General features: G+C 45.6%; 1 protein-coding gene and 1 non-coding gene across 3 annotated transcripts in view; one reads left to right on the top strand and one right to left on the bottom strand.

The window, feature by feature from the left end:
* The window catches only part of LOC149371660 (cell adhesion molecule Dscam1-like), a 324,006-nt gene that overhangs the window by 67,958 nt on the left and 229,719 nt on the right, over positions 1–26,329 (bottom strand). For both annotated transcript variants that reach the window (XM_089565897.1, XM_089565898.1), the window contains exons 7-11: positions 20,446–20,621; positions 18,328–18,597; positions 12,475–12,882; positions 11,134–11,289; positions 7,085–7,372 (exon numbers count right to left, since the gene is read on the bottom strand). In XM_089565897.1, coding sequence (XP_089422023.1) covers positions 7,085–7,372; positions 11,134–11,289; positions 12,475–12,882; positions 18,328–18,597; positions 20,446–20,621 — 1,298 coding nt within the window. The remainder of the gene's footprint in view (positions 1–7,084; positions 7,373–11,133; positions 11,290–12,474; positions 12,883–18,327; positions 18,598–20,445; positions 20,622–26,329) is intronic.
* TRNAP-CGG (transfer RNA proline (anticodon CGG)) lies at positions 2,070–2,141 on the top strand. Its single transcript has one exon. It is a non-coding gene; the product is annotated as a tRNA-Pro (tRNA).

Genomic DNA, 26,329 nt, shown 5'->3' with positions numbered 1-26,329 from the left:
GTTGTGCCTAGCCAATGGCAGCTGTGACGTTGAGCGAACGTTCTCTCAGCTAAGGTACCTGCAGAGACCAGACAGGTCTCGGATGGAAACCGAGATGTTGCGCATGCAGATGATTATGTTTGTTAATAAGGACGTGTAGAACGTCGATGACCAGCTCTCGTGAATAACATGTTTCTTTTCTCAAAATTGAAAGCTGCCTCTCACTGCGAGTAATAATTAATTACGAAAGAAACGCCATATTTTGCAATACTTTCTTGAAAGCAGCCCAAAATATTGCCCTAATTGTTACCCACCGGCTAGAGCAAATCGAATAAATTATTAGTTTGCATATTTAACACGATAAAACCCGAATTTCGGAGTTTTTCCACAAAAAACCCGCTTTCTCCCCTTTTATCAAGCCGAAAAATAACGCCCGATTTTTACCCCCCGAATTCGAAAAATATAAAACCCGAAAACGAATAACCCTATTTATATGGTGTGAAGAAAATTGCTCCCAGTGCATAGTTCAAGAAACAACTGATGGCACCTCTTCCTTCAGGGCCGCCACGGTGGCTCAGTGGTTGTGGCGCTAGACTGCTGACCCGAAAGACGTGGGTTCGATCCCGGCCGCGGCGGTCGAATTTCTATGGAGGTGATATTCTAGAGGCCCGTGTACTGTGCGATGTCAGTGCACGTTAAAGAACCCCAGGTGGTCGAAATTTCCGGAGCCCTTCACTACGGCGTCCCTCATAGCCTGAGTCGCCTTGGGACGTTAAACCCCCCATAAACCATAATCTCCCTTCAGTGCCTGTCACCTGTCTCTGTCCAGTGGCCTGTCATGACGCCTACGAGGTTTCTGCATCATTCCAGACGTGTGCGATTAATCTTACGCGAATTCACTACAAGTGAAAGAAGCTTGCTGGTCGCTCATTTCAGGCTCCTTTCTTGCGCCTGAAATTGCTCAGTTATTAAAAATAGTACGTAAGGAGTCTGTAATAACTGCTAAACCTGTATCTTCTTCGCAATGATTGAGGACAGAGACCGCTTTGCTGATGAACACAGGAACGCAAATGGAATATATTTTTCTTGCCACTGCACCTAAATTGGAAAAAAAAATATATCGACGTAGAGTTTCTTGATTACAGATGCAGGTCAGAAAACTCCTGGTGGGATAAGAATAATTTTGCACTCGGCGAAGTAGTCTCTCTCATGAAGTTTTTGTTTTCTACATCGTCTTCATCATCACGATCAGGACAACGAAATTGCAACCAGATAAGAAGCCATTTTGCGGTAACTTCTAGTGAAGCATGCAGGCAAGCGGTTCGAAAATATTTCAGTGTATATAACACGTGCACCACCCAGAAAAGAGCACTCATATGCGAACAGAGGCACAGGCTAGAAAGGCGAGCAAATACCGCGGATAATTTCAAATCAGACTGAGCACCATGAGAACAGAGCCAAACTGCAATCTTGTAAAAAGAAACAAGCTGACACGGTTGTTTTTAAAGGATGAGGGAAGGCCTTATTGACGCAGCACTTCTGCGATCATACTGATGCCTGAAGCTAACCCTTTTTTGCCCATTTTTTATAGGTCTCCTTAAAAGATAAAAAAAATAACTGAATGAACAAAAGAGAGAGAAAGGCTGGCGCAGCTTTTTCGGGTGCAAAACCAATTGAAGGTAAACAAAAAGAGCTAGGAGCAAAGAAAAAGTAATTTAAAAAAACGCCACTTGTAAGGAAAGCAAAAACGCAAGGAAGGCAATAATAGTCTAATCCGATGTCAAAATCTCAAGTTGGGGCGCCACAAAAAAAAAAAAAAAGTGAAAACGCCTTACCCGAAGATGCCAGTATGAAAGAAGCATACGGTCCAGTATCAAAAAATAAAGACAGTGAGTATTGTTCTCCAGCGAGCGAAAAGGGCGTTTGCTAGGGTGTGATAAATTTAGTGACTTGGTTTCCAAGGTAGTCTTCCAAAGGCTTATATCTAAATGCACTAAAAGGATTTTCTGAAAATACACCACTGTCCGGACATATTGTGAAACGCAAGAAAGCAAACTTGTCTAAGAAGAGCCGTTGTTCTACGCCCGTCTGGCTCAGTGGTCTAGGGGTATGATTCTCGCTTCGGGTGCGAGAGGTCCCGGGTTCAAATCCCGGCTGAGCCCAATTTTTTTGCAATTGTTGGTTTTGAAATTTCGCAGTAGAGGTCACGGTGGCCGTACTCTGTCGTCCCAACTGCACAAATACAATATGCTAACGTTCGGGTTTTCGCTCGTGTATCAAGCTGGGAAAAGCAAGCCGCGCTTCAACTCGTTGCTACCACCATAATCTGTAATAAAGACTACAACTGAACAGACATGTAAGCGCTTATGTGCACTTCTTCCTCCCCTTTCCCAATCCTCACGCATTTCTGTTTAAGGCGGATTAGATGGGAGCAATTAAAATTGAGCTTTGTAATGACGTACCATGTTAAATATCTCAAGCTAGATCCTAAAGCTCTGTGAGTGCAAACAGCTCCTGCTACACTGAAATCAGAGTGCACTCAGTACACGGAACAGGCGCTGCACTGTTTGTTACGCAAATTTTCTTCCCTGTGGGCAAGTTTGTTTTTAATATATTGCGTCATTAGCAGAGGAGCCCTCCACCACGGCACCTCTTTCTCTCTTTTTTCTTTCACTCCCACCTTCCTCCCTTCCCTTACGGCGTGGTACAGGTGTCCACCGAGATATGTGAGACAGATACTGCGCCATTTCCTTTCCTCGAAAAACAAATTCCAATTTCCAATATCTATTAGCAACCAAGACTGTTAAAATTAACACAACTTGACATTTTTTAAATTGCTTTCGCTCTAAATAGATCATAGTTTCAAAACAGAGCCCCACCGAGAGTTAATCGTGGCAGAAAAAAATACGCTAAGCCCTCTGAATCTTTGGTAATTCTCGACAGGTAATGCGGCATGTCAGGTTAAGCGTCCTCTGCACGATGGTGTCGTGTGCGCTCGCTGCAGTACATCTGCCTGGACCCGATGATCTAGTTCGAAACAACAACGAGGCCCAGTGCCACAAGGCGTGAAAATCCAACATTTTTATTTTGTGGCGTATTTCTCCGAGAAAACAAGCAACCTGCCCAGCATTGCAAATGGATGGTTTTACTCTGGTCCTTTGCAGCACCGGCCTTTGCCAATACATTTCCGATATCGGCCGATCACCTGTGCTGCTTGGGTCGTAAGAATCCGACATGTTTGTAAAGAAAGAAAAAATTCGGGTGTTTAGGCTCTTATGCCTAACGAGCTAATTCAGTGAAACCTCTCGCCGTGGTGCTGCCTTTCTTTTCCCAATGCCATGACATACAGTAAAATGTAAGACCTGCAGACTTTGTGGCAGTCTGGTCTGCCCCACCGATCGCAACGGGCGCAGAGTCACGTGCCGGGCGCTAGTCACAGAAAGGCACGTTGTGACCGGTCACGCAACCCGTATACTTGTTACCCCCACGCGACATAATGTTGACTCTCTGCACTTTGAATGCAATGGGGGAGAGGTAAGCGCTCTTCGTATAACAGCTGTAAAAGTGCTGTGTTTTGATTAGGCAACAGCTACCCTCTTTCAGCGCAGATATACCAAGGGAGCTCAGTGTCCCTGAATGCACGCGGGGCACATTCCACGTAACATGTCCGCACACACACACGCAGGCCGCCGCCAATTATATGCATACAACCACAAGCCACCTTTGGACGCAGCGGCGGCGGCCTACACAGACGCCTGTCTCACGGAAACTGCGGGCTCCACAGCAGCCTTCTTCCTCCACCCTTCCCTCTCCACAACCAGCACTCACACAACCGGTCCATACACCTCCCCACCCTCCACGCTTGCCCTAGAAATACATGGGATCGCCGATGCCATCACACACTTTGCCACCCTACCCCCCGCCCCCCAATACGTTGTCTATACAGACTAGCAGGCAGCTCTGTGTGCTTTCCATGAAACAGCCCTCCCTTTCCCTACCCGATCGGCCTTAGATGCCACCCTCTTAACATTAAGCCCACGACCGGTGACCCTTCGGTGGATCCCTGGTTACATGGGCATTCCCGGCAATGAGCTGGCTCACCAGCTTGCCTGCGAAACTATATACCGGGCGCCGGGGATGCCATGGACGAGCCGACCGACGGAGCAGGCGGTGAGGGCTTACAAACGCACTGTCGACGAGTACTACGCGCATCAAAAGTTGAATTTAGCTGATTTACCACCACCACACCCATCCTTATCGATCCGTGAAGCTCGCATTCTTCGCCGAATACAGTTTAATCTCCTACATACACCAGCCAAACTTGATCTATACCGGTCGACTTCCACACCTGAGTGCCCAAACTGTCCCCACACATATGCAGACATAGAACACTGCCTTACACAGTGCCACGCAGCCTTCCAGTCCCCCGCCTATCCTTCCCCCCCACCACCACCGTGGCCCATCTGGCTCGCCGCCCTGGATCTGAGGCTGCAACGTGCCCTCGTCGCCTTGGCCCAAGACGTACTGAACGCCTAATAAAAAGGATGTTCCAATAAAAGTGTCATACCACCACCACTACCAGAGGAAGCATATGTTAGGCAAGTCGATCTGACTTCGCTACTCCGAGCACCGTGCAGTAACACAGGGACGGCGAGAAAGACACACAGGCGCTGACATTTGACTCATCATTGTCGTCTGATTGCGGTGTGATTTGAATAAGAAGCCTGGATTTGAAAAAAAAGCAGATTTAAGACCCGTTTCCTCAGTACAAAATTAAGTAAGCTTAGGTAGAGCGAACTTAGTTAAATGCCCCGATCACAGGATTTGTTCCCGAGGTGTGTAGTGGGGCACTGAATCTCTGAAGTTCACTTACATATGTGGAGGTTCATCCTTGCCTCCAGTTCCCCTCCCCGCGTCTCAACAGCGAATTCCGTGTCTTGGAAACTTTTCGCAAAGGCTACATGTTTACGGCATGAACCCTACAGAAGTGTGAAACCAATATCAGAGACAAGTAACTGAAATTCAAGCATAACCATAAACGATTAGAGTACTGAATCTTAAAGAAAACAAGATGGGAGAAAGAGACACAAAGAATTTCTCCTGGATCTAAAGTTCCGCAACAGCTGATAATACAAAACAAGAACGCTCAAATTAATGACCATTCAAAAGGCGTAACTGTAATCATTTGTGGTAATCAATGAGAGACCTTCGTGCTAATTATTGACGTGCACGAGAAAAAGAACGTTATGTCGCATGAAGCAATCGTGTGTCAGTGAGTCAATTTTGTTCCTTGCTGTTTTTTTCTTATCAGGAAAACTAACTCTTTCCCAGCCGCAAGTTCATAATTCTTACGCTGCATCTTCTTAGACACGCTAGCCATAAATTTTGCCTTCCCTCTAATCTCGTAAGCAGGAATCGAAAGTTTCTCATTACAGCTCCGCGAGGAAGCGGGACACTATTCGTCCTCTTGGAAGAAGGGTACAACTAAAAAAAACATAACAAAACTATTTCGACGGGCTAGCACCAGAGCCAACGATAGGACGAGGAAAGAAAAACAAGAAAAGGTAAAAAAATTGGCCTGCAGCGCATGCCACTCGGTCAGAGCGGCGTACGTTCGTCCATCCTTGTTTATCTGACGGCATCCAGGAACCATTATCTTGGCTCGGCCGACCAGCGTCCCAACGCACACACATGCACACGCGAGCAGATCGAGGCAGCTAGGCCGAGAAAAACCCGCGTCGTCCACTTTGGCGCTCCAATCGATTGCGTGGCCACAAAAGCGCGTCCGACCGCCGACTGCTCCCTGTGCGCGCGGAGGAGGCGGCCGTAGGGAACGCGAGGGAAGACGGCAGGGAAAGATTGGGGATAAGGGGAGTGGAAGGGCCTCCACCGGTACCTCCTCGCATGGGGAAACGGGGAATGGGGCTTCCCTAACGAACAGACGGCGGCATGTCCCGCACGAACGCGCTCAGATTCGTCGATAAATCACCGCACTTTTGCAAACCATGCGTCCGCCGAAGGAGACGCGCGGGGTCTGCCCCCTCCCCGTCTCTACGGTCCACGACTGGGAAAGGCGCTGGAGGGTGCGTAGAGTGATGCTCCCTGTACTGGACGCGCCCCGCTCTACTCCCGCGGGCGCCTGTCTCGTCCGTTGCCTTAGCCGCGCAGACCGCTATCTGTCTCAGCATCTTGACGCTGCGGGCTCGCCGGCTGAAGTTGTGAGGAACTCTGGGCCCGGAGTGGAAAGGAAACAAAGATAAAAGCAAAAAGAAGAACGTCTGGCGAGGCAACTTCAAAACGGCGTTTCGTCGCGCGCGGTCGAACTTTGGGCACCGAAGGGGAGGTACATAGGGCCAATGCCACCATTTAGAAAGCGATGTGCGTGATAGGGGTGGTGCTATGAAAGTACCGACGAGCAAGAACATAAAAAAGTAAGGGGCGCGAACTTGAGTCCCATCGGACGGATGGTTTGATTTAGCAGCTTGGTGGTTTGCCTACAGCACGGTATGCATGTGTCTGATACGCAAGGCGCTTTATGAGTTTAAAGAACAGACTGGGCGCTTTTCTTTCAATGGCTTATGTTGACTGTGTGACACAAAAAACAAAAACAAAAACAAAACAAAACAACAACCGATATGGGCGATAAAAGCCACTTCGTTCGCCTCAAATCAGGGTGAAAAAGATTCTTTAAGATGCGCGAGCAAGACACTGTTCTGACCATTTAGAGTGTATGAGATGCGTTCTATTCCCCGTTGAATCAGCTATCTAGAATGGCGGCTCAGTGGCTGTGAAATTGGGCGGTTGATCATTAGTTTTCGGGTTTAACCCGGACTACCGTATCAAAGTTCTCCTTGAGGGGAAATGAAAACTTGCCTCTTTAGGGATATTTCGTGGCAGGTAAAAATATTCCTTTTTATAAAGATTAAGCGATATCCGTTCACTATATCGTATCTCACAACCTACAGTGTTACTTTAGATCGTAAAACGTATTAATAACTTATATTTCATGAAACTCACCACAAAAAGAAAACATTTGTTTTGGTTATGAACTCTAAGTAACAAACCAATATAATTTGCCGCAACGGGGAATTCAAAGTGTGCATACCGTTAACGACGAGGGTCACGGTCCTATTGACAGTGAGCGCCCTGTTGGATGCCTCGCAGGTGTAGTTGCCGGAGTCCCTCATCGAGACGGCCTTCAGCGTGAGCACGGATGAGTCCTCGAGGCTTTGCAGAGAGACCGAGGCGCCGCGCGCCACGGTGCGCCCGCCTCGCGTCCAGCGCAGGGCGATGGGTGGGTCTCCCTGCACCACACTGCAGAGCATCTTCACGTTCATGCCCTCGTTCGCCGTCAGCACGTCCGGAAGCATCTGGCTGTCGATGACTGGTGGCACTGCACCAGATGTCACGTTGCATCGGTACACGGTACTGCTGCGCTCGTTGCTGTGCGCGTTTCCACCGGGTCATTAACCCCAGCGTTGGAGCTTTGCACAAGAAGACGTAATTCCAATGGTAACACTCAGTGCTTAATATTTCTCAGCGAGATAGCCAAGTTTTCGCGGACATTGCCAGCTAGTGCCATCTATCGGCCTCCAGCAGCGAACACCGCGTATCTCGAGGGAATATTTTTACTTGTGACTGTGAACGAAAAGTAAAGACCGCGGTGAGATGTTTCAAAAACATGTTGCTAAAAGTAATCAGCTTTTCCTGCTGTCTGAGAAAGCTCATTTGTAAAATAATTACGGTAATCGCGCTGAGTAGTTCGGACGACGATAGACAATTTATGGAGTCTTCAAACACTCCAAATTCTCATAGTCATTTTAAATGTTCAGCTATAACTGGCACTAGCTGGCCGCAACGAAAAGTAAAAGCATTCGTCCAGATTTCATGGATGTAGAGAAAGTGTGATGTAGAGGTTATTGGGGGTAGTTGGTGAGCAGTTCAATTCTGTATGCCTGCTATGGAACCGAAGAAGGCACGTGACACGCTCTTTCATTGAAAGTTTTGCTAAGACTCGTAGCAAAACGTTTAACGTTGCGCTGATATCGTCGACAACTCAGTACAGCCTGTGCCGAGTTGTGCACTCAGAAGACGAAGCAGCTTGGCGTTCAGAACCTGCTGCCCTTGCAGGCTTCTTGTATCTAGATCTTTACAGGAAAGGCGAGAGCAAACTCTTTAGTACGATCTGGGTGATCAGCTATTGCTATTTTTTCGTTTCGACATATTACCTTCCGGTGTTATTTAAAGTTATCATTTTAAAGCAGCAGCAACGTACCCAGTGCTGAAGCAAATTTTTTATTGGATTTTCTTTCGACTTGTTGAATATCTGCTGCTACTTTGTCTTCTCTCATTTTGACCACAGCTTTGGTCGTCCCGCAGGAAATGTCAGCCATGACAGTGAATCGCCTCTACCGCGCTTTCCAAGACCCCATTACCCCCCCCCCCCCCCCCCCGCACTCTCCCCCATCTTTCGCATCCCAATTTGTCAGTTGACTAGGGTGCGACTATTGCACTGTAGATCCTCTTGTCTTTGGGAAGTTCATAGTGGTTCGTCAGCAGGAGCTTGCAAACACTTCAAGGAAAAGCTCTCACATCACACAGATTTCCCCCTAGATTTTCGGCAGGTTATTCAGAAATAAAGTAAGGGTAGAGCATCAAACTCGCATTTGAGGAGTACTGGCTTCAAATCTCGACACCGTCGGGAACTCCGCAGATTTTATAATTGCTCAATCGTAACTCTCCATAGTCCTCAATTTTTTCACAATGCCCGCAAAACCTACATGTCACCCATTTATTCAGACCACGCCTTGGGCGTGAAAGCTTCCTGGCATCTCTCTGGATCTCAGTCAGAAGCTGAGGCGCTTCCGTTATCTTATTTTTCGCTGCAATATCGTTGCCATAAGAAATGCGCGCGTCTGTCCTAGAGCCATCCTGCATCTACACTGTTCCCATAAAACATCGCCCCTGTCCTTCTTTTCTGACGTTATCTGGTTGCGCCACAGTTTAATATTCAAACAAAAAAAAGCCAAAGGGAGCAGCTTCGCACGAGGAAAAAGTGCCAGGCGCACGCAGCGCGCATCCCTTAAGAACCGTGCATGCTTGCCCATCGAAGCCAGGCGACCGAGATCGTTCAGTATTCCGGTGTGGGCCGGCCTTTAAACGATGGGGGAAATGGGGGCTTAATGCCTCCGAATCGGCGGGGTCCCAGGCGCCAGAAGTGCTTTAAGGGGGTTGGCCCCTCGGGGAAAGAAGCCGTTTTGCCGTCGCTCTTCCCCATGCCCTTGTCCCTCTACAAACCTTCGCCCTCCCCATCTTCGCCACCGTCACCCCTATGCCGTGTGAGCCTGCAGATTCCGAAGCTCCTTCGGTCTCGAGACGTGAAGATGTTGCCTCGCCTCCCCTCCTAGAACGTGGAGAATTACTTCTAGTCTCGAAAGAAGCGGGCTTTACCTAAACTCTTCCCCATCTCTTCCCTCTCTCCCTTTTCGTTTCTCTCTCTCTTTTTTTTGTTTCTTCCCCCGTTTCAAGAGTGCCTCTTCTTTCCAAGTTAGGATCGGTTTCGAAGTCACGTTCCCGTACGTGCGCGTGCTTTCCAACGAGTCCCGAGCGGGATCCGGAGAAGCCGGTGTGATTTGCTCCGAAACTGCTTCGGCAGCTGCTGGACAAGGGAGTTGCCGTTGCGCTCTGTTTGCTCGAGCCTGCTTCTAAGCGGTCGAGTCGAGGAGGTCGAAGTTGGTTAAAGAGAGGGGACTAACAGAGGCCAAAAAGTGGTCCTTATTCATGGGTTGGCTTTCTCCGAACCCTTGGGAAACGAAGTTGTGGACGCCTTCAGGCCACTACTCGAATAGATGCTTTTGTTCCAGGTTGGGGTATAAAGGGGAATTTAAAGGCGCATTACTTTGAACAAAAGAGTGGTGGGGATAAATTAGGTCGGAACATCTCCTAACCAACAAATTTGAAGAGCTTGAATAATTTTTGGGAGCGATACGGCGTTAGAAAACATTTCTCGCCTTCGTTTCGCACAGACAACACCGAAAGGATGAATTATAGGCTAGCTTAGACGACCGGCTTGGCTGCGAAATATTTTTTCTTTCTGCTTATTTGTATGTACCATAAAAATTTATCCATCAGCCTAGACTTTCAAATTATATGCGTTAGCACCAATTGTATATTTTTAAGAGCTTCTGCTGGATGAAAGGCGCTTTTAGTTTCGTTAGGCCCCAAAACCAGTTCAGTTTACAAGCAAGAATAACTCAGGTTAAGAAACTGCGGCACATACTACCGTGGCAGTGGATAACTCCAGGCATAACTCCTAATTTTACACTGGCTGCTGTCCCAATACAAGAAATATTCTGCGGCAGGTGTCAAAATCATGCATTACTAGGGTTGGTAAATTTCGGTAGGCAATTGCTTTTACGATCGCAAAGAATTTGCTTTCAAAGGATACCTTGTTGTCTGTACTCAACATGACAAGATGCAATTCGAAGGCTGGAGACGCAAATCTAAACGCCAGGCTTCTGTTATACGTTCCCCCCCCCCCCCCCCCCACCGAAAAAAAAAAAACGTTCCCACGCTCACGTTTCTGTACCTGAATTTGCTAACTCCCCATCTGTACTTTAGGCTTCGTATACAGCCGACTCAGCATCCCATTCCCGAGAAAATTAAAACGCCCTCTTCAAATGAAATACGCATGCCTGACTCCATTCCATCTCCTTTAGTAAATGAGCGCAATTTTTGTCTGAGGACCGGAACGAAAACAAGGCAAAAAAATGGAAAGAAGGGAGCAGCACGAAAAAACAAGGGGAGGGGTCCCTTTGAAATTGCGTGGAATGAATAATTTACGGAGCCGCAGCGAGCTGCTGCGGAATTTATCTCGCGCGCCTGCAGTCATTCGTCTCCCTTATTTTTCTTCTTTTTTACCCGCGCCCTTGGATAGAGCGCAGGAAAGGAGTACTAAAGGAGAAATAAAAAAAAGGGAAACGACATCCCTAAAAAGAAGACCCTCCTCCCAACGGCACATCCGCTGAGCCGCGTGGTAAGGATGGACCACATGCGGTTTTTCTGGCTTAGCAAAGGGCCTTTCCACTTCCCTTCTTTACATTTCCTTCTCTTTCTTTCTCTCTTTCTTTCTCCACTAGGCTGGGCAGTAATTACCTCGGACCCTGACGAAGGTGTTGCCGCGAGCGGTGAGGTTCCCGTTTCGGGCCAGGCACGAGTATTCTCCCTCATCAGAGGCCCGCTGCACGTTGTGCACGCTGAGGAAGCTCTGCGCTATCTGCTGCCGGTGGTTGGTCGGCAGCTGGGCGTCGCCTGCGAGAAGGTCCGCTGCCGCTGTGAAAAACAAGTTTGCGTGCAGGTGGCGGAGGGTAACGTACTGACGACCGCCGCGGCCAAGGAACAAACGACACCTGCGCTTAATGATCGGCGTTAATAAGCGATGAACGTGCTTCCAACTGGCTTTAAACTCGTACTTGTCCTGGTAGTGCAAATCGTTTTTCTCGATGAAATAGGCTTACCAACTACCGCAATCGTGATAGCCCCAAATGGTGGGCCATTAAAATTCACATTATGCTTAGCTTCTTAAGCAATGCTCGGGCTCGTGATGAGAGACGAAAGCTAATTTTTTGGGGGGAGGAAAAATAAAATCTTGGCTCAGTTGTGCGCAATTAACGGCCGGCATGTTTTTGATGGTAGGCGGGTAAGAGTGCTTAGACTTGAGCCGGAAAATAGAAGTTATCTCTCTATATCAAAATACAATCAATCAGTCTATTAAAGTGAAACTGCATAGGTTTTAGCAATCAACGAGCCTAAGAGGATCGAATGTGTGAAACTATCAGGTAAAGCATGCGAAGTCTTTTTGGGCTAGCGCTTGAAATAGGGAAGTAATCGCCCAATAAAATCCGGACGCCCTTCAAGCTTCTCCGCAGCGCCAACGCCAAGTGAGGGGCGCATGATGACGTCATCAAAGGTATCGGTACACTTCCAACGCACAAACGCCTGTTTTGAAAGAAAAAAACCAACGCCCCCGAAGGCGAACCCTGCCGAGAGTTGTTTGGCAGCGTCTAACGTGTCAGGGCAGGGTGTGGCTGACGACAGCTGTAATTTGATATCATACCTTCCGTGATATCACGCTGTGTTTCTCTCCACTCCTCTGGTGCATTGAGGAAAACTACAAATTCAATTGTCGATTACGTCACTATTTTAAATGCTAGTGCAAAAACACTTGGCATGCTTTGCCTACAGCCTACATAGATTTGAATCCTTGAATATCGCGAAATTGTCAAAAAATTGCCCTCTTCAGGGGACTATTAAAGTCCCCTGAAGAAAAATTTATGAGCAAAACCTGCAGGAGACACCTTGCTTCAGGCTCATGCAATATTTTTTTTTCTGTTTTTCTTTGAGAAAAGCTTATGGAGTGTACAAGGTTTTGAAAAATGAACCAGCCAATGCTTGAGGAGGCGAGTGATTCTTCTAGATGTCCTCTTCGTTTCTGACCTTTGAACCAGACGACACTCTGTATGGGATAGCCGGCCACGGGACAGACCACCCTGAGGGTCGTGCCAGCCACCACGGAGACGTTTCCCATGGGCCGGATAACCGGCGGTCCGTGCACGTTGACGCGTGCTCCGTGGCTGGCCTCACCCACGGCGTTGGCGGCAGCGCAGGCGTACAGGCCGCCGTCCTCAACGCGCAACTCCGTCACGTTCACGAAGCTCACGACCACGGAGTCGGCTGTGACGAAGTCTCCCACTCGAAAACGATGGAAGTCTGGCACCGGAGCGTCGTCCAGAGTCCATGTAACTTGTGGAAGAGGGTTCCCGGCCGCCGAACAACGAAGAGACACCGATGCGCCCGGTTGCAGAGTCTGCTCGTCGAACACCGAGGTCAGGAATGGTGCCACGTCTGGGAATGGGAGGTACACTCATGATCCCCTTTGAAAATGTCGACCGTTTTTGTTTAAAACGCTAAATATTTCTGACGCGCGCTCAAAGTATAAAAATTTTGTTCTCGTGGCGACAGCATGCTGTGTAGCACTACTGAGGTGGTTTTCGCGCCGCAGAATTGACTTTGTCGGGAGTCGGAAGATAGGTCCAAATGCGACAAACGTCTAAAAGATAATTATCGGTCCACTGCTTCTCTTTTCTCCTTTAGCGAAGTCATTGAACAATTGTCCATTGTCCTTCTGACAAATGATCTAAAAAAATTTAGTATCATATCTTCGAATCAGTTTGACTTCCGGTCTTGTTTTTCAACTGAATTATCTTTCATTTTATTAACACATAAAATTAAGGAAGCTATTGACTGCGGTACTTTTACTGTCGCATTATTCATTGATATCTTGAAGGCGTTTGATTCAATTAATAACAACATAGTTTTTGACGCACTAAACGCCCTTGGAGTATCTGGTCCTACACTAGCATTCATTCGCAGCTACTTCCTTAACCGGATCCAAGCAATTTGCATTTCTGGCACTTACTCTACACCGAAGTCTGCTGACGTCGGCGTTCCTAAGGGCCCCATCCTTTGACCACTTATTATCCTAGTATACATTAATGATCTGCCATCTTGCTGTACCTCTTCTAAATGTATATTGTATGCCAATGATACTATCATACTAGCATCTGACAAGTGCATAGATTCTTTAAAACTTAAAATTAATGCTGATGCCGCAAACTTAGCAACCTGGCGTCGAAACAACATCCTGACTATTAATGCCTCTAAATCTAGCTTTATCATCTTTTCGTATCCTTATAAGACTATTATTGAATCTCCACATATCTTCCTCGACTCTCACGTACTCGTTGCTACTGATCATGCGATGTTCCTTGGAATAGAATTTGACTGCCACTTAAAACTCGACTGACACATAAACAGCGTTACAAAAAAAAAACAGCATGCGGCATAAGGGCACTTATTAACGCACAAAATTACTTTTAGTTACCCACGCTCATTTCACCCTAGTACGCTTTGACCCATAGTCTTATTAACTGTTGTATTTCTTCTTGGGGAAACACCGACAAAACAGAGATATCATCGATACAACACATGCAATCAAGCCATACGCATTATTGCGTTCAATAACTATTCCTGCAGTGCTGCACCCTTACTGCAGGCTCATAACATTCTAGGGGTCTCATCCGTGATTCATTATTTCCTTGGCATTCTCACCTTTAAGTTCAGAAAAGGACCACTTCCCATTCCGATAATTAATGACATCCAGTTTCCTCGATGACGTTTCTCTCGCTTCTAATGCCAAAACAGCTTCTTACTACCGAAGCCTGGAACAAAGTACTCTAAATTCGCAGTAGATTTCCCTGCCTGATTTTTGTGTAATTCATTATCATTCACTATAAAGCAATCGTCTAACATTCATGCTTTCAAACCTAGTTTTCGTACTTTTTTCAATCGAGATAAACATCTTTTTTTCATTGACAAGAGCTGATGCAGCACTCACTTCAATTGTTTTCGTCTATTTATGCATTTATATAAGATTTACCAAAATTATGTTTCGTATCTAGTTGCATCACGTTGTATTTCTGCGTGCTTTAAAAATGACTTTATGTAATCAGTTTCAGTTTTTTCCGCTGTTGTTTATATCTTATAATTTTTTGCACATTTGTCCCAGGAGGTCACCTGCGCAGCCGTTGGCTTTGGGGCCTCCTCCTGTATTTATCAAATATGCGCCCACAGTGATTGATCATTTATAATAAACGCATTCTTATTCATGGCAGAATTAGTGCTACCTTGAGGACAAAGTATCTTGACATGGAACTTGTGCGGCTTAACATCTCGAAGCGTTCCGTGGGCTACGAGGAACGCCGTATAATGCTGGGCTGTGGATTAATTTCGACATCCTGGCACAACGTGAGATTCTTTAGTGTGCACTGACAACACCCTGCACAAGACAGTTTTTTCATTCCGTCTCTTTTAAGATTTGACTGCAGGGGCCGTAGTTCGATACCGCGATTTTAATTTAGGCAGCCGAACGTGCCAAAGCCGCTAAACTTCCAAGGCTGGTTTAAAACAATCATTTTTGTCGTGACGATATATCTATACCCGAAGAAACTTCGAGGATATATTTTATCATGACTTGAAAAGTTTGGAAATAATTGCCAGCGCCTGACTGGAGAGGCATAGCCAGCTATAAGAAGACTTTTGGATGGCGCATGATTACTCTGGCAAGAAGTTAAGCTCGTGCATGTCCTGCCGTGAGGCGGTTATGCCGAAACCATGTAGAGAAGGGACTAAGGAATCTGCTCTTATTCTTTGATAAGAACAGTGTTGAAAGTAACTCGGAAAAGGCTGCTGAGTTTAACTTTGCTTGAGCTAAAAAAAAAAAAGCTTTTATAAAAACAAAAAGAAGATAACAGTGATGACCTTATCTTTCAACTCCTCGTTTAATAGAAAGCGCTCCAGGTGCATTTATATTAATAAAGTAGGGTTTCCAGGTTTTGCGCCTTTATATTGATAAGATTAGTTGCAGGTAGTTTTTCCAGGCAACATGAGATTAGCATTTCTAGTACTTATTATGCTGTTCAATTACAGCGCATTGCTGCTGAAAACTAGGCAAACGAGGACGGCCAAGCGTTGCAAATGGGCACATATCCTGAGCAGACCAGCTAGAGAAGAGGAGCGATCCTCCTTGTCTGAACCGATCTCTGCATGTGCTCCGCAGACTGTGGAAGAAACGATGGAGCCTTACCAGAGGAATCTCCCGTCGGTTTTCAATCTAAAAATTGCAAACTTTTAACGAGACAAATACCGTTTTATTGTGCGCTGTTAGGCTAGGAATTCCGAATTATCTTATATGAGGATTACTTTTTCGCTTTGTGCTGTAAAAAAAAACATTCTATGAGATCAGTTTTGAGCCATGAATGTAGTTTCTTGCTTCACTGGTGTATCTCACCGGCTAATAGTAAAAGCTGATGAGAAGGTGAACAGATTTTTGTGTATTATTACGTTAATCAAGTCCATAAGACAGACGGCTAAAATATGTCTTGAAATTTTAAAGTTACATATTCACGGATAGCGCCGCCCGACAGTGATGCTACCAACAAAAGCGGTTTTGACATTTAGCTCTTGCTTCATCACCGTAATGCTTAAAATAGCGGCACAGGCGCCATGGAAAAAAGAGACAATGTTCTCTCTTTTCAGTCCATTGTGCGCTATAGCACCACTAACCCGCCGGCAGTATTTCAAAAGATCTGTGTAAACAGCTGAAAGCTGCAGTTTGCCACGCATTCGTAAACAAAGCGGTGCTGGTTTTTTTTTTTGTTACAACACACATGGGTTCAACGCAGAGGATGGAACAAAAAGACGCAGCACAGCAGTGAAGCGCAGCTTCATTTTAATCGACACCCCAACGCAACTTCGTTGCATCAGAGTATGGCGAAACCCTCTCGAGAGCCGACAAGAGAGTACGGCTAATTATGGCGCGTTGTTAATAATAAGCGGACCCGTTATGGATATGAGGTAATCAGAGAATATAACCTATTAGATAAACGGTGTCTGCTTCATTAAAACTGTCGCAATGTGATCGTTACAAGCCCAGGTATGTGGTTAAGATAAGGCAGGTTGATTCAGTGGTCTCATTTTCAATGAAACAGTAGATAAGGTGTTCTTCCACTAAGCATGGGGAAACGGTTTCTAACCAGGCTGTGGCGATCCCATTTTTCTAGAGGCAAAACGATAAAGCAGCCGGTGCAGAGATTTTGGAGGACGCAAAAGAATTCCAGGTCGTCGAATTTAACCCGCCCTCCTCTACTACGACATTCTTCTCCTATTATGCAGCGTAAGTGCCTCGGTTGTATTATAATAAATGAGGAATAATTAAAAAAAAAAGCAACCGATAAACGCTATTTTGAATGGAGCATCGCGTACCCCTACCGATGAGTGTTGCCCCCGAGTCTGTCAGGAGTATATGTGATCAGTGGCTTTCGATATATTTGCGAAGTTTTCAAGAAATGTTGGGGGCAGCAACAGTTGCTTACAGGGAAGAAGCGAATTGAAGTTAAAAGTGTGTTAATATTGAAACGAAGATAATTGCAAAAAGTGGTTCAGATATGCAACCAATGCAAAATGAAAACTATATAAGACCTATATTTCAGATGTTGAAGCTATCCAGCATATTTCACGTCTTTTATCGCAGTGTGGACACCACCAAGAATATTGTAACGAAATTGTCTCCGTAATATAGTATTCTGGTGTTCAAACCCGGAGGCAGTCATTCAGTAGGATCCTACATCATAAAATATTCATTGCATGCCTTCGAAAATATTTCCTTGGCTGCCTAAACAATGGTATCACGTACTAGAGAGACTACTGATTAGTTTTGTTACTGTTATGCTTTTTTTTCGTAAACAGTATGTATGTAAGAAGGAAAAAGAGAGCAGAAACATTGGACGAAAAAGAACACGACAACACAAAGCGCTGCTCTTTCTCGTGCCTTGTTTCTGGGCTGTTTTTCCATCTTAAGTATGATGTACCAACTTCCTCAAGCCTCAGACTTAACACTGTATATACGTGGGTACGCCAAGTTTTTGCGAATGAAACCTCTCCCCCTAATCTCCTTGAGTGTTTTATCTAGACAATGCATCCATTAACTGCCAACTTGCATGAGAGGGATTAATTTTTTATTTTCAACCTGCCTGATTAAGAAAAATAAGCTTAAAATCAAGGACAGAGAACTCACTACATTTTCATATTCGTGGCGGCAAGTATTTATTTTTATTTTAAGCTCATTTGCTAGCGCACGTGAGTTTAACATACAGTTGAGGTATTGTGTGTCTACTACTCTGTACTAAAGGCGCACAGACTTTTCGCCATACTCTGTTGGCCGAAAACGAGCTCCTAAAGCTGCACCGATACCTCCACCCCCGCACTTAATTTAAAGCCCTGCTGAGACACTTGGCTACAGCTGTTCCATTATGTGTCCAAGGCTTGGGCCTTTAACCAGCTGTCAGCGTTTGAGTTACCTCGGTAATTTTTAATTGTGAGGGTAGAACAAAAAGTGGCCACCACGCCTGTAGACTTAAAAACAAAGAATGCTGCCATAAAAAGTTGAAGGAAACGTTTATCTTAATGGATACTAATCGCTGTGGCATCTTTATCTAGCCAATTATGGGCATTCTGCTGGCTACTATGGATATCAATAATATGGTGGTTTAATGCAATAAGCCTGCACCGTCCGTCTCTTAATCCATATCGTTAATCCGATCAATCAGATTGCATTAAATACCAAAATGGTGAACAGACGCAGCCAGCCGCCAACGCTTTGTCATGCTTCTGCTCCTGGCTTCACAAATGCGACCGCTGGAGCCATTACAGTTGTGTATTCTAGTGCCTTACCTCCGAGTCGTAGTTCGGCCGATCCTTGCGCAGAGTCGGCCTCGTTGTGCACATAACATTGGTACATGCCGGCGTCCTCTCTGAGAACTGCGCTTATGCGCAGCATGCCCGTCGCGAGGAATGAAAAGCGAGAGTTGGCCTCCACGGGCTTCTGGTCCTTGTACCAGGACAGCGAGCGCACGGGATGCCCCGAGACCGAGCAGTTGAAGACCGCCGGCTGACCAACGTCGACAGTCTGCACCGCTGGGAACAGCTCGGCTTTGAGTGGCGCTGAGTATCAAAGGAAGTGTGAAACGACACACGTGAAAAAATGCAGCTTGGCTCCGCATTCGGATATCGATGAGAAACACAAACATGCTACCAGCAGTCCTGCCGCTGTACACGACAGTATATCTGCTCTTAGTTCGACATTGGAATGCTTTTCAGTGAGGGAGTTTTTGAAACCTGAAGCATTTTTCTTGCCATTCGTTAAATTTTAGCAATATCAGTAAGTGTACCTCTGTCTAAGGCTCATCTTGGGCCTAACTTGAAATCAGGCAGATTAAAGATTTTATGTTTCTTGCAAACTCTAATGACACGAGTGAGAATTTCAGAAAGATAACTTTTCCGCTCTAGCTTCCAGGATAAAAGATTTGTCAAACATAAGTGGCAGTCCTCGAGAGTGCGATGTAAAGACATCCTGCTGATTCCTTGCGTTATATTATCCAGGGGTAAAAAAGAAAGTTGCATCCTAAGCGAGGACTTTCATCTGGGGCGAGCTGCTATCATTAGTATAAGTGCTTCTAAATTCTGTGTATTTTTCAAGTTGCACAGCAGAAGGCTGCTTTCAGTTGCGCCGACTCGCATATGTTTTTTGTCCCTGTTCTGCCTTCCGCTGGAGAGACGCGCTTACCTTAACGTATTTCACACATTATGATTAGGGCTTTCAAGGAATCAAGTGCATGCTCTATGATACGTATCTACATGCTAAGCTAATGAATGAGCTTCTGTTTCAGAAAAGAAACACGCTGCCTAGTTAGAAAGCTATTACCTATAGGCCTATAATACCTAATACCTGTGTTGTCTACCAATGGTGTTCACGCTACAGCAGCGCAAAAATGGGGCAAGCAATAATAATATGAATGAATGAAAGCAGATGCTGTACATCACTGCATTATCTAACAAAAAAATTTATGCTGCTCTCTTGAAAGGCATAGAATTAAGCGATTGCTATGCTTGTGTACAATTCACTTCTCCCCAAATCTCATAAGAAAGTACGTTAAGTGCTAGTCGTTACAAGTAGAAAAGCAGGCTGACACAAAGAGGCGACATAGAGACGGAGGAAAGGTTTTGAGCATCATCATAAGCATTAAATGCAGGGGAAAAAGCTACAGAATCAAAAATGCAGAAAGGCTGGCTCTAACAACGTGAACCCACTCTCATTATTGCCGTGATTAACACACAGCCTCGCATTTTAATGCAAATTAAAGCAAACGTTTAAAGTTGAGCAGAAAGCTGCAAAACACAATCAATAAACCATACATCGCTAATAAATGTTTTTCTCTGTGTGCACATCCCATTTATATGCAACAACGAACGACAATTAGGCGGATTGCTGAGCTATTTAGTAAATTATTAATGATAAACTGTACTAGAGAAGAAACTACGGCAGTGAAGGAATGCGCATACAAGGACGATGCTGCTCTGACACCTTTATTTTATTCGAAACGTCCGCTTACTTATACCCCTAGTTTCCCGCACTTTCTTCATTTCATCTCCTTATCTTTATCTGCCGACATCCTCGTGCAGGAAGTTCACTTCCTTTCTTCCTTAGACAGAATACAGATGGCACGCTGACACATTGATCACCAGACTACCGGATGGCCCAGGCTTCTGAAATATCTGAAGTCAGCTTGTGTGTATTCTTTGTTTTTCTGTACCCGCCCATTCTGTACCGGCACATTTTTCGCATTTCCTGCAGGGCATCGTCCATCATCTTCCTTGTCTGTGTGCTGCTTGGCTGTCGTTTCTTCTATGCTGCAGTTTATTATTAACAAGAGCCGAAGCTAGTTGAATGTTTTCTGCATGTTTAATTAAGTTCAAGGAGGGGTAGTTTTGTCTGGGGGGTTCCCAACTCACCCGTAACGGAAAGAGTGGTTCGCACTTGCTCTTCTCCCACGCTGTTGTTGACGACACAGAAGTACTTGCCGCTGTCTCTGACGATGGGCGCGGACAGCAAGAGAGAGCCTTCTGTCTGCGTCGCCCTCAGGTCGCGGGTCAGGTCCAGCAACCGTCCACCGAGCTCTCGATACCAGCTGGGGAATATACGAGTGGCATAACAATTTGTAGGCACAGACCGCCGTGGTGGCTCAGTAGTTGAGGTGTTCGGTTGAGCAGGAAGAAGCGGGTTCGCTTACGGATGCGGCGATCGCATTTCGATGAAGGCGAAATGCTAGAGACCTGTACTGTGTGACATCAATGGACGTTGAAGAACCCCAGGTAGTCGAAATTATTCGGAGCCCTCCACTAGAGTGTCTCTCATAGCCTGAGTCGCTTTGGGTCGTAATACCCTATAAAACCAAACCAATTCATGAGCACACTCGCGATGCTAATCATGACAACATGTCAGTGCACGTTAAAGAACCCCAGGCGGCCGAAATTTCCGGAGCCCTCCACTACGGCGTCCCCCACATCCTGAGTCACTTTGGGACGTTAAACCCCTATAAGCCATAAACTATAAAAACTTAGATATCGGCATGTGCGAGATAGCAGGGGCGTACTGGTAGAAAACGACAATGTGCTCTGATGAACGCACCGTTCACACCAGCATGTTCACGCTCTATCGATGAACAGCGAAAATCTGCGGTTACAAACTCACACTTTGGTGACGTATGGAGTACGCCATGGTGAGCCTCCGTTGTTTTATTACTATACATTTTTAATTTCATGAGCTTTGGCGCGGAGAAGAAAACGCGGGCAAGATGTTTCCCTTCAGTTTCCCAGAAAGTAATCATTTCATGAAAAAACAGTGTGTCGAAACCAGACGACTGCAGTGCATGACTGCATGTACCCACATCCTCTCCTCAAATCAAACTCTGGTAAGGTAAGGCAAAAAAATTCTATCGTGTGGACCCACACCTTCCTTCATGAGATAGTTCGCAGCTGGCATGCGTATAATAAGTTTTTTTGTGTTTTTTGTCTGAAAAGACCATTAAAGTGTACATATAATCTTGAGTATATTTTGCATCAGCCAGGAACGCACTGAGCCCGAATTCTCTTCTTCAGACTCGGCAACAATGTAATTTACGACGACTAATCCCAGGCATTCTTTTGTTTGTTCCAAAACTTTGCTGTACTCAGAAAACTGCCGAAAGGAAAGAAAAATCAGGACACGTGCCGAAAGTGCACAAAGGTTTTGATGAAAACTTTATACACTCCCCTGATTCATCAAAATGTACACGCCATTTGCGCGCTCTCCTGGAAAATTAAAAGGATGCTAAATATTTTTTGTGAAAGAAAAGATGCTACTTGGCTGTAAAGCTCGGTTGCACATAACAACTTTCGGATTTAATGAATTGTTTGAGAATGTGTTGCACTTCTCAGTGATCCGATGGTGCAGAAACGATGCCTTTAGTCTACCGGAGTATATAACAAAACCAGGAACAGTGACACGTGTACCGATCATGCGTTTCATAAGCTGGCTGTTCGAGGAGAATATTTTTTTGTTTATTAAAGGTGAAGTTGTATGTGCTTTCAGGATGTCCCAAGTGCAACGTTCAGTTGAATGAAACCGGAGATTTCCTGGAATGAAAATACTACCTGAAGAAAAAACGCTATACTAAAAGAACACGCTTCTTCTTTTTTCCTCGCCCCATGTTGGTATTTTCACAGCTGGTAAAAAGTGGATTGCTCTCAGCTCGCTCATTTCAACATCCGATGTATCGTGCCATGAACAGCAAATCAGCCATATCTGTTGCACGTTTTCTACTGGTAGTTCTCTGTTCACCTGGAAAATGGACGTCGATGTGTTTGGGGAAGAAGTAAACGAAACTTATACGGCTCTGAAGGACATCATCATCATCATCATCAAATCACAGCGGCTTCTCGATAACTGTTCAGAAGCCGTGCTGGCCTGTCGCTGTCCATACCGCTACTCCCTTTTCTTTGACATGCTTTCGGAAAATGTCAAAAACGAATATAGGAATTCATTGCTGACGGATCGACAATGACCCGATTTAAAGTTTCGGTTAGGATTATTCCTTCTCACAAAATTGAATCAGTACGAACAATGGCGCAGCCAGAATATTTTTTTTTTTTTTGCGAGAGAGAGCAGGAGATTGGGCGGCAGGTTGTTGAGGAAGCTGCGCGGCTTAAGTAAGGACGACCTCATCACGGGTGTAAAGCGGTGAAAGGAGGTGAAGGGGGGGGGGGGGGGGGGGGAGGGGAGGGGCACAGCTTTGAACCGTTTGTTCAACCCCTTCTTTAGCACGCCACTTGACGTGAAAACCAGGCAATATCCTCCGTCCGGGCATTTTAATGATGAAGTGAAGCTTGCCTGCTGATTTTCGATATTTTACTGAGGCCACTACTTAGCTGCTACCTCCTACTCGTCTGATTGTCGAGGAAGCATTAGCTTCAATTATGCCCGAAAGATATGCGTCTTCTTCTCCGTCGGCAAGGCCACTCCAGTCTTCACAGATTAAGAGAATGCTTTCGCCTGAAAAGCTGCATCTGACACTTTCTGAGTACTACTCCAAGTTTTACTTTGCTTTGAGCTGAAATGAAAACTTCTATCGCAGTTCAGTGCCTATCTCGTCGAAGTAGTTCGGAAATAAACTTTCCAAGGTGGAGAATAAAGGGAAATATAAATGTATGACAAGTAGCCCGGCTGAGCGCCGGAAGCATTTAAATTTGACCTCGACGATGACCTTTCACGCTGCATAAGAACAAAGACCTTTGGCGACGATGTGAAGAAGCGGAGAGCTAAGAGAACATACAAGAACGAGGTACTGGAGGCAGAAATCAGCCCTGGTCATTGTTACTATTTTATTGGCCCCTTGGCTCTCGTTTCACTTGGCAAGGAGCTGCTTGAGTAAAAGAAGCAGGCACCGATGGACTACGTACTACCAGCAACAAGCTCATCTAACGGCCTGGCATAAAAGTATGGACGCTATAAAGACAGGATAGTTTTGTGAATTGGGAATAGAAACCAATCCCTCTTGTGTCGTCTGGCATACACGACGAAAGCACTCACTGGAATGTGCTGTAAAGATTTTATTACCAAAAGCAGACAAGTAACAGAACAAACCAGATTGTTTCGTTTTTTTTTTTTACAACATGAGTAAAGCCCAGGTTATGATAGATTTCGTTCCGGTTCATGCTGAGGGTTGCGCGATTGCACTGAACATCTACATACACGTCAAAGCAAACAGGTGAACTAATTATTTGTCACGGCAAGTTAGCTGCCTAGCATTTTTCTAAACGACAATAAATAAGGCTGTAAATATCCTTTATTTTCTCACAAGTGCAGCCTGTTTATTGCTAATTTTTGGCGTGCTTACGAAATTGCTCTAAAATGCGTTGTATGAGACCACAGCTTTATAGATTGCAAATTTTCAATTATTAACAATTTGCAACCCACAGCAGACATGAGAAGATGAAGACATGGGCTTAATTTACTCTCGCGTTGCAGCTGTAAGGCCAGTACTGCTTTATTTTTTGTTTAATACAGAGCAGCCATGTTTTCGATCTGTTTTGTGCAGTTCCGGGCAGGCTTCGAAGCTGGTTTCGAAGCATTAGTGGCCCAGGATGTTGTGTCGGTTCTCGTTCAAGCATGTTACTGCTTGTTCTCGCTGGGAACAAACTTGATGCGACTGACATCGATATGGAGAAACTCTGAGCAGGGAGTCAAACCAACAGAAACCATACCACGTGCACGTAGAACTCTGATTACGCTATGGCACAACTAGGTAATCATGATGGTAACACATAATGATAGGCAAAGGTTTACAGAAAATCGGCTCGCAGAAAAACTTATTTTCGCTGTGCTCCTCCCTATCCAATCAGCTAGAATTTGTTTAAGTGGATGGAGCAAGCATGTTTGCTCGCCCTTCCTGGCTTTTAGGCCAAATGGCTTGCCTGAGCGAGCAGTACTTACAGAGTATAAATACTGGGTGTTTCAGCGAACACTTTCAAATGTTTTCGTAAATAGGTTTTATGGAGTAAAAATATTAGTGTTGTTTTCAATAAAAACATCACTTGCGAGCGAGAGCTCGGCTCTGGTCTCTTTCTTTTCGTCTTTCGTCTGTTTCAAGCTGCACCGCCAACAATGAATGTAAAAATATAGCTTTTGCGACATAGTATTACCAATGTTGGCGGACACTGGAAAACTGGTGAGTTGTCTTAAGTAGTAAGCTCGTTAATTAATTTTTAATACTTGATATCTTGTCCCGTCGAGTTAATCGCCTAGTTTCTACTAGTGATTTGTAGCCGGTCGTCAGAAATAGCCATATCAGTTTTTTGAATTTCGAAACTGCCATTATCCTCGCCGCTGTGGCTCGACAAGATTTAGCTGTATCATGCAAAAATACATGCTGTTCCGAAAGCACGCCGGCAAAGCAGCCCCTAAAAGGCACGCAACTAGTCGAAAAACAAATTTTGTTGTACCACAGCACCAAGGGTAATGGCGTTTTCTAAATTCTAATAACTAATTAGGCTTTTACTAACGACCACCTACAAATTTTTAATTGCAACTAGGCGCCTAACTCTACTATTAAAAAGTTAATTATTAAAATTAGTAAACCAGCTTACTATTTAAAAGATTCACCGGTTTTCTGGTGTCCTCCAATAGTGGTAATACTTTGCCGCAAAAGTCATTTTTACCCCAAAAAGTCTACTTTTAAAAATGTTTGGAAGTTTTCGCTCGAACACTCTGTACATGCGGTATACAACGCAGACAATATGAATAAATAACCAGCCGAAATCAGAAGAGTTCTGCCAGTTGTATGATGAAAAAGACAGTCTATTGAACTTTTGAGCTGCACCTAATCTTGTGCTGCATGGTGTGCTCCTAAATTCATTCAGGATGTTGTCCTCAGCAGAAAGAAAGAAAAAGAAAACGCACTCCAGATATCGTCCAAAAAAGGTGTGCATGTCATGCGGCAGCCCATCGTGCTGCTGTTTGCCGCTCCTCGACGAATCCCAGCGCACCGCCAGCGCAAAGAACACCTTTGTCCCATCACGCCCATATCCTGCTCTTCTCCGCTTCTCGGGGAGCGCTTCCGATTCGAATTTAAGCGGCCGGCCTCAGTTACGAGTCAAATGAAGAAAACAAAACTAAATATCGCTCCGCACCGCACCAAACAAGAAATTTTACGAACCACAAAGCGCCGGAAAGAAGAAGGCGTAACAAACGACAACGTCACAAAGCTTTCTCGGCCCTCTTTGAAGTGGTCAGCGGGCTCAGCGTCGAGAATGACCTCTCGACGCCTCACGCGCCGCGATTGAAAGGAAATTGGAAAGAGGGGTCACCGCCGCCGCGAATGCCCGGGGCATAACAACCCCTAGGCCGTCTGCGGTGTCGACGCTGGGCGGGTGATAAATTGAAACTGGCCGAACCTGCAGCTTTCGTTCCCTACACCTCCCCATATCGCACTTCGCCCTTTCTTACCCCTCCTCTTGACTCGTGAGCAGCCCTCCTCTCTCCAATTTTCCCCATTTCCCTCTCCCTTCTGTTCCCTAACCCCTGATATCTTCCCCACTCCGGCCGTGCCGCGGGCCAGCGTCCAATATAGATATTCCTCACACGTCCACTGGCGAGCGCGGCGCCTTTCTGCATGCTTCTCCATAAATCACGCAGTCAGACCTACCCTCTCCGGTGCGCGAGGCCACGCTTCGCGCAATTTCTATATTTTTCCTCTCATTCTTCCGTTTTTCGGAAACTTTTTTTCGCTATTTTTGTTCTTTATTCATACTTGCATTTCTTGACGACATGCTTCTTCCTTTGGTTCGGTTCCATTTCTTG

Source organism: Amblyomma mixtum, chromosome 1 (genome assembly GCF_055824585.1).
Source record: "Amblyomma mixtum isolate Tamu chromosome 1, ASM5582458v1, whole genome shotgun sequence".
In the NCBI taxonomy this organism is placed as follows: Eukaryota; Metazoa; Arthropoda; class Arachnida; order Ixodida; family Ixodidae; genus Amblyomma; species Amblyomma mixtum.
Note: the sequence above shows the minus strand (reverse complement) of the source record. Positions and strands in the feature narration are given on the sequence as shown.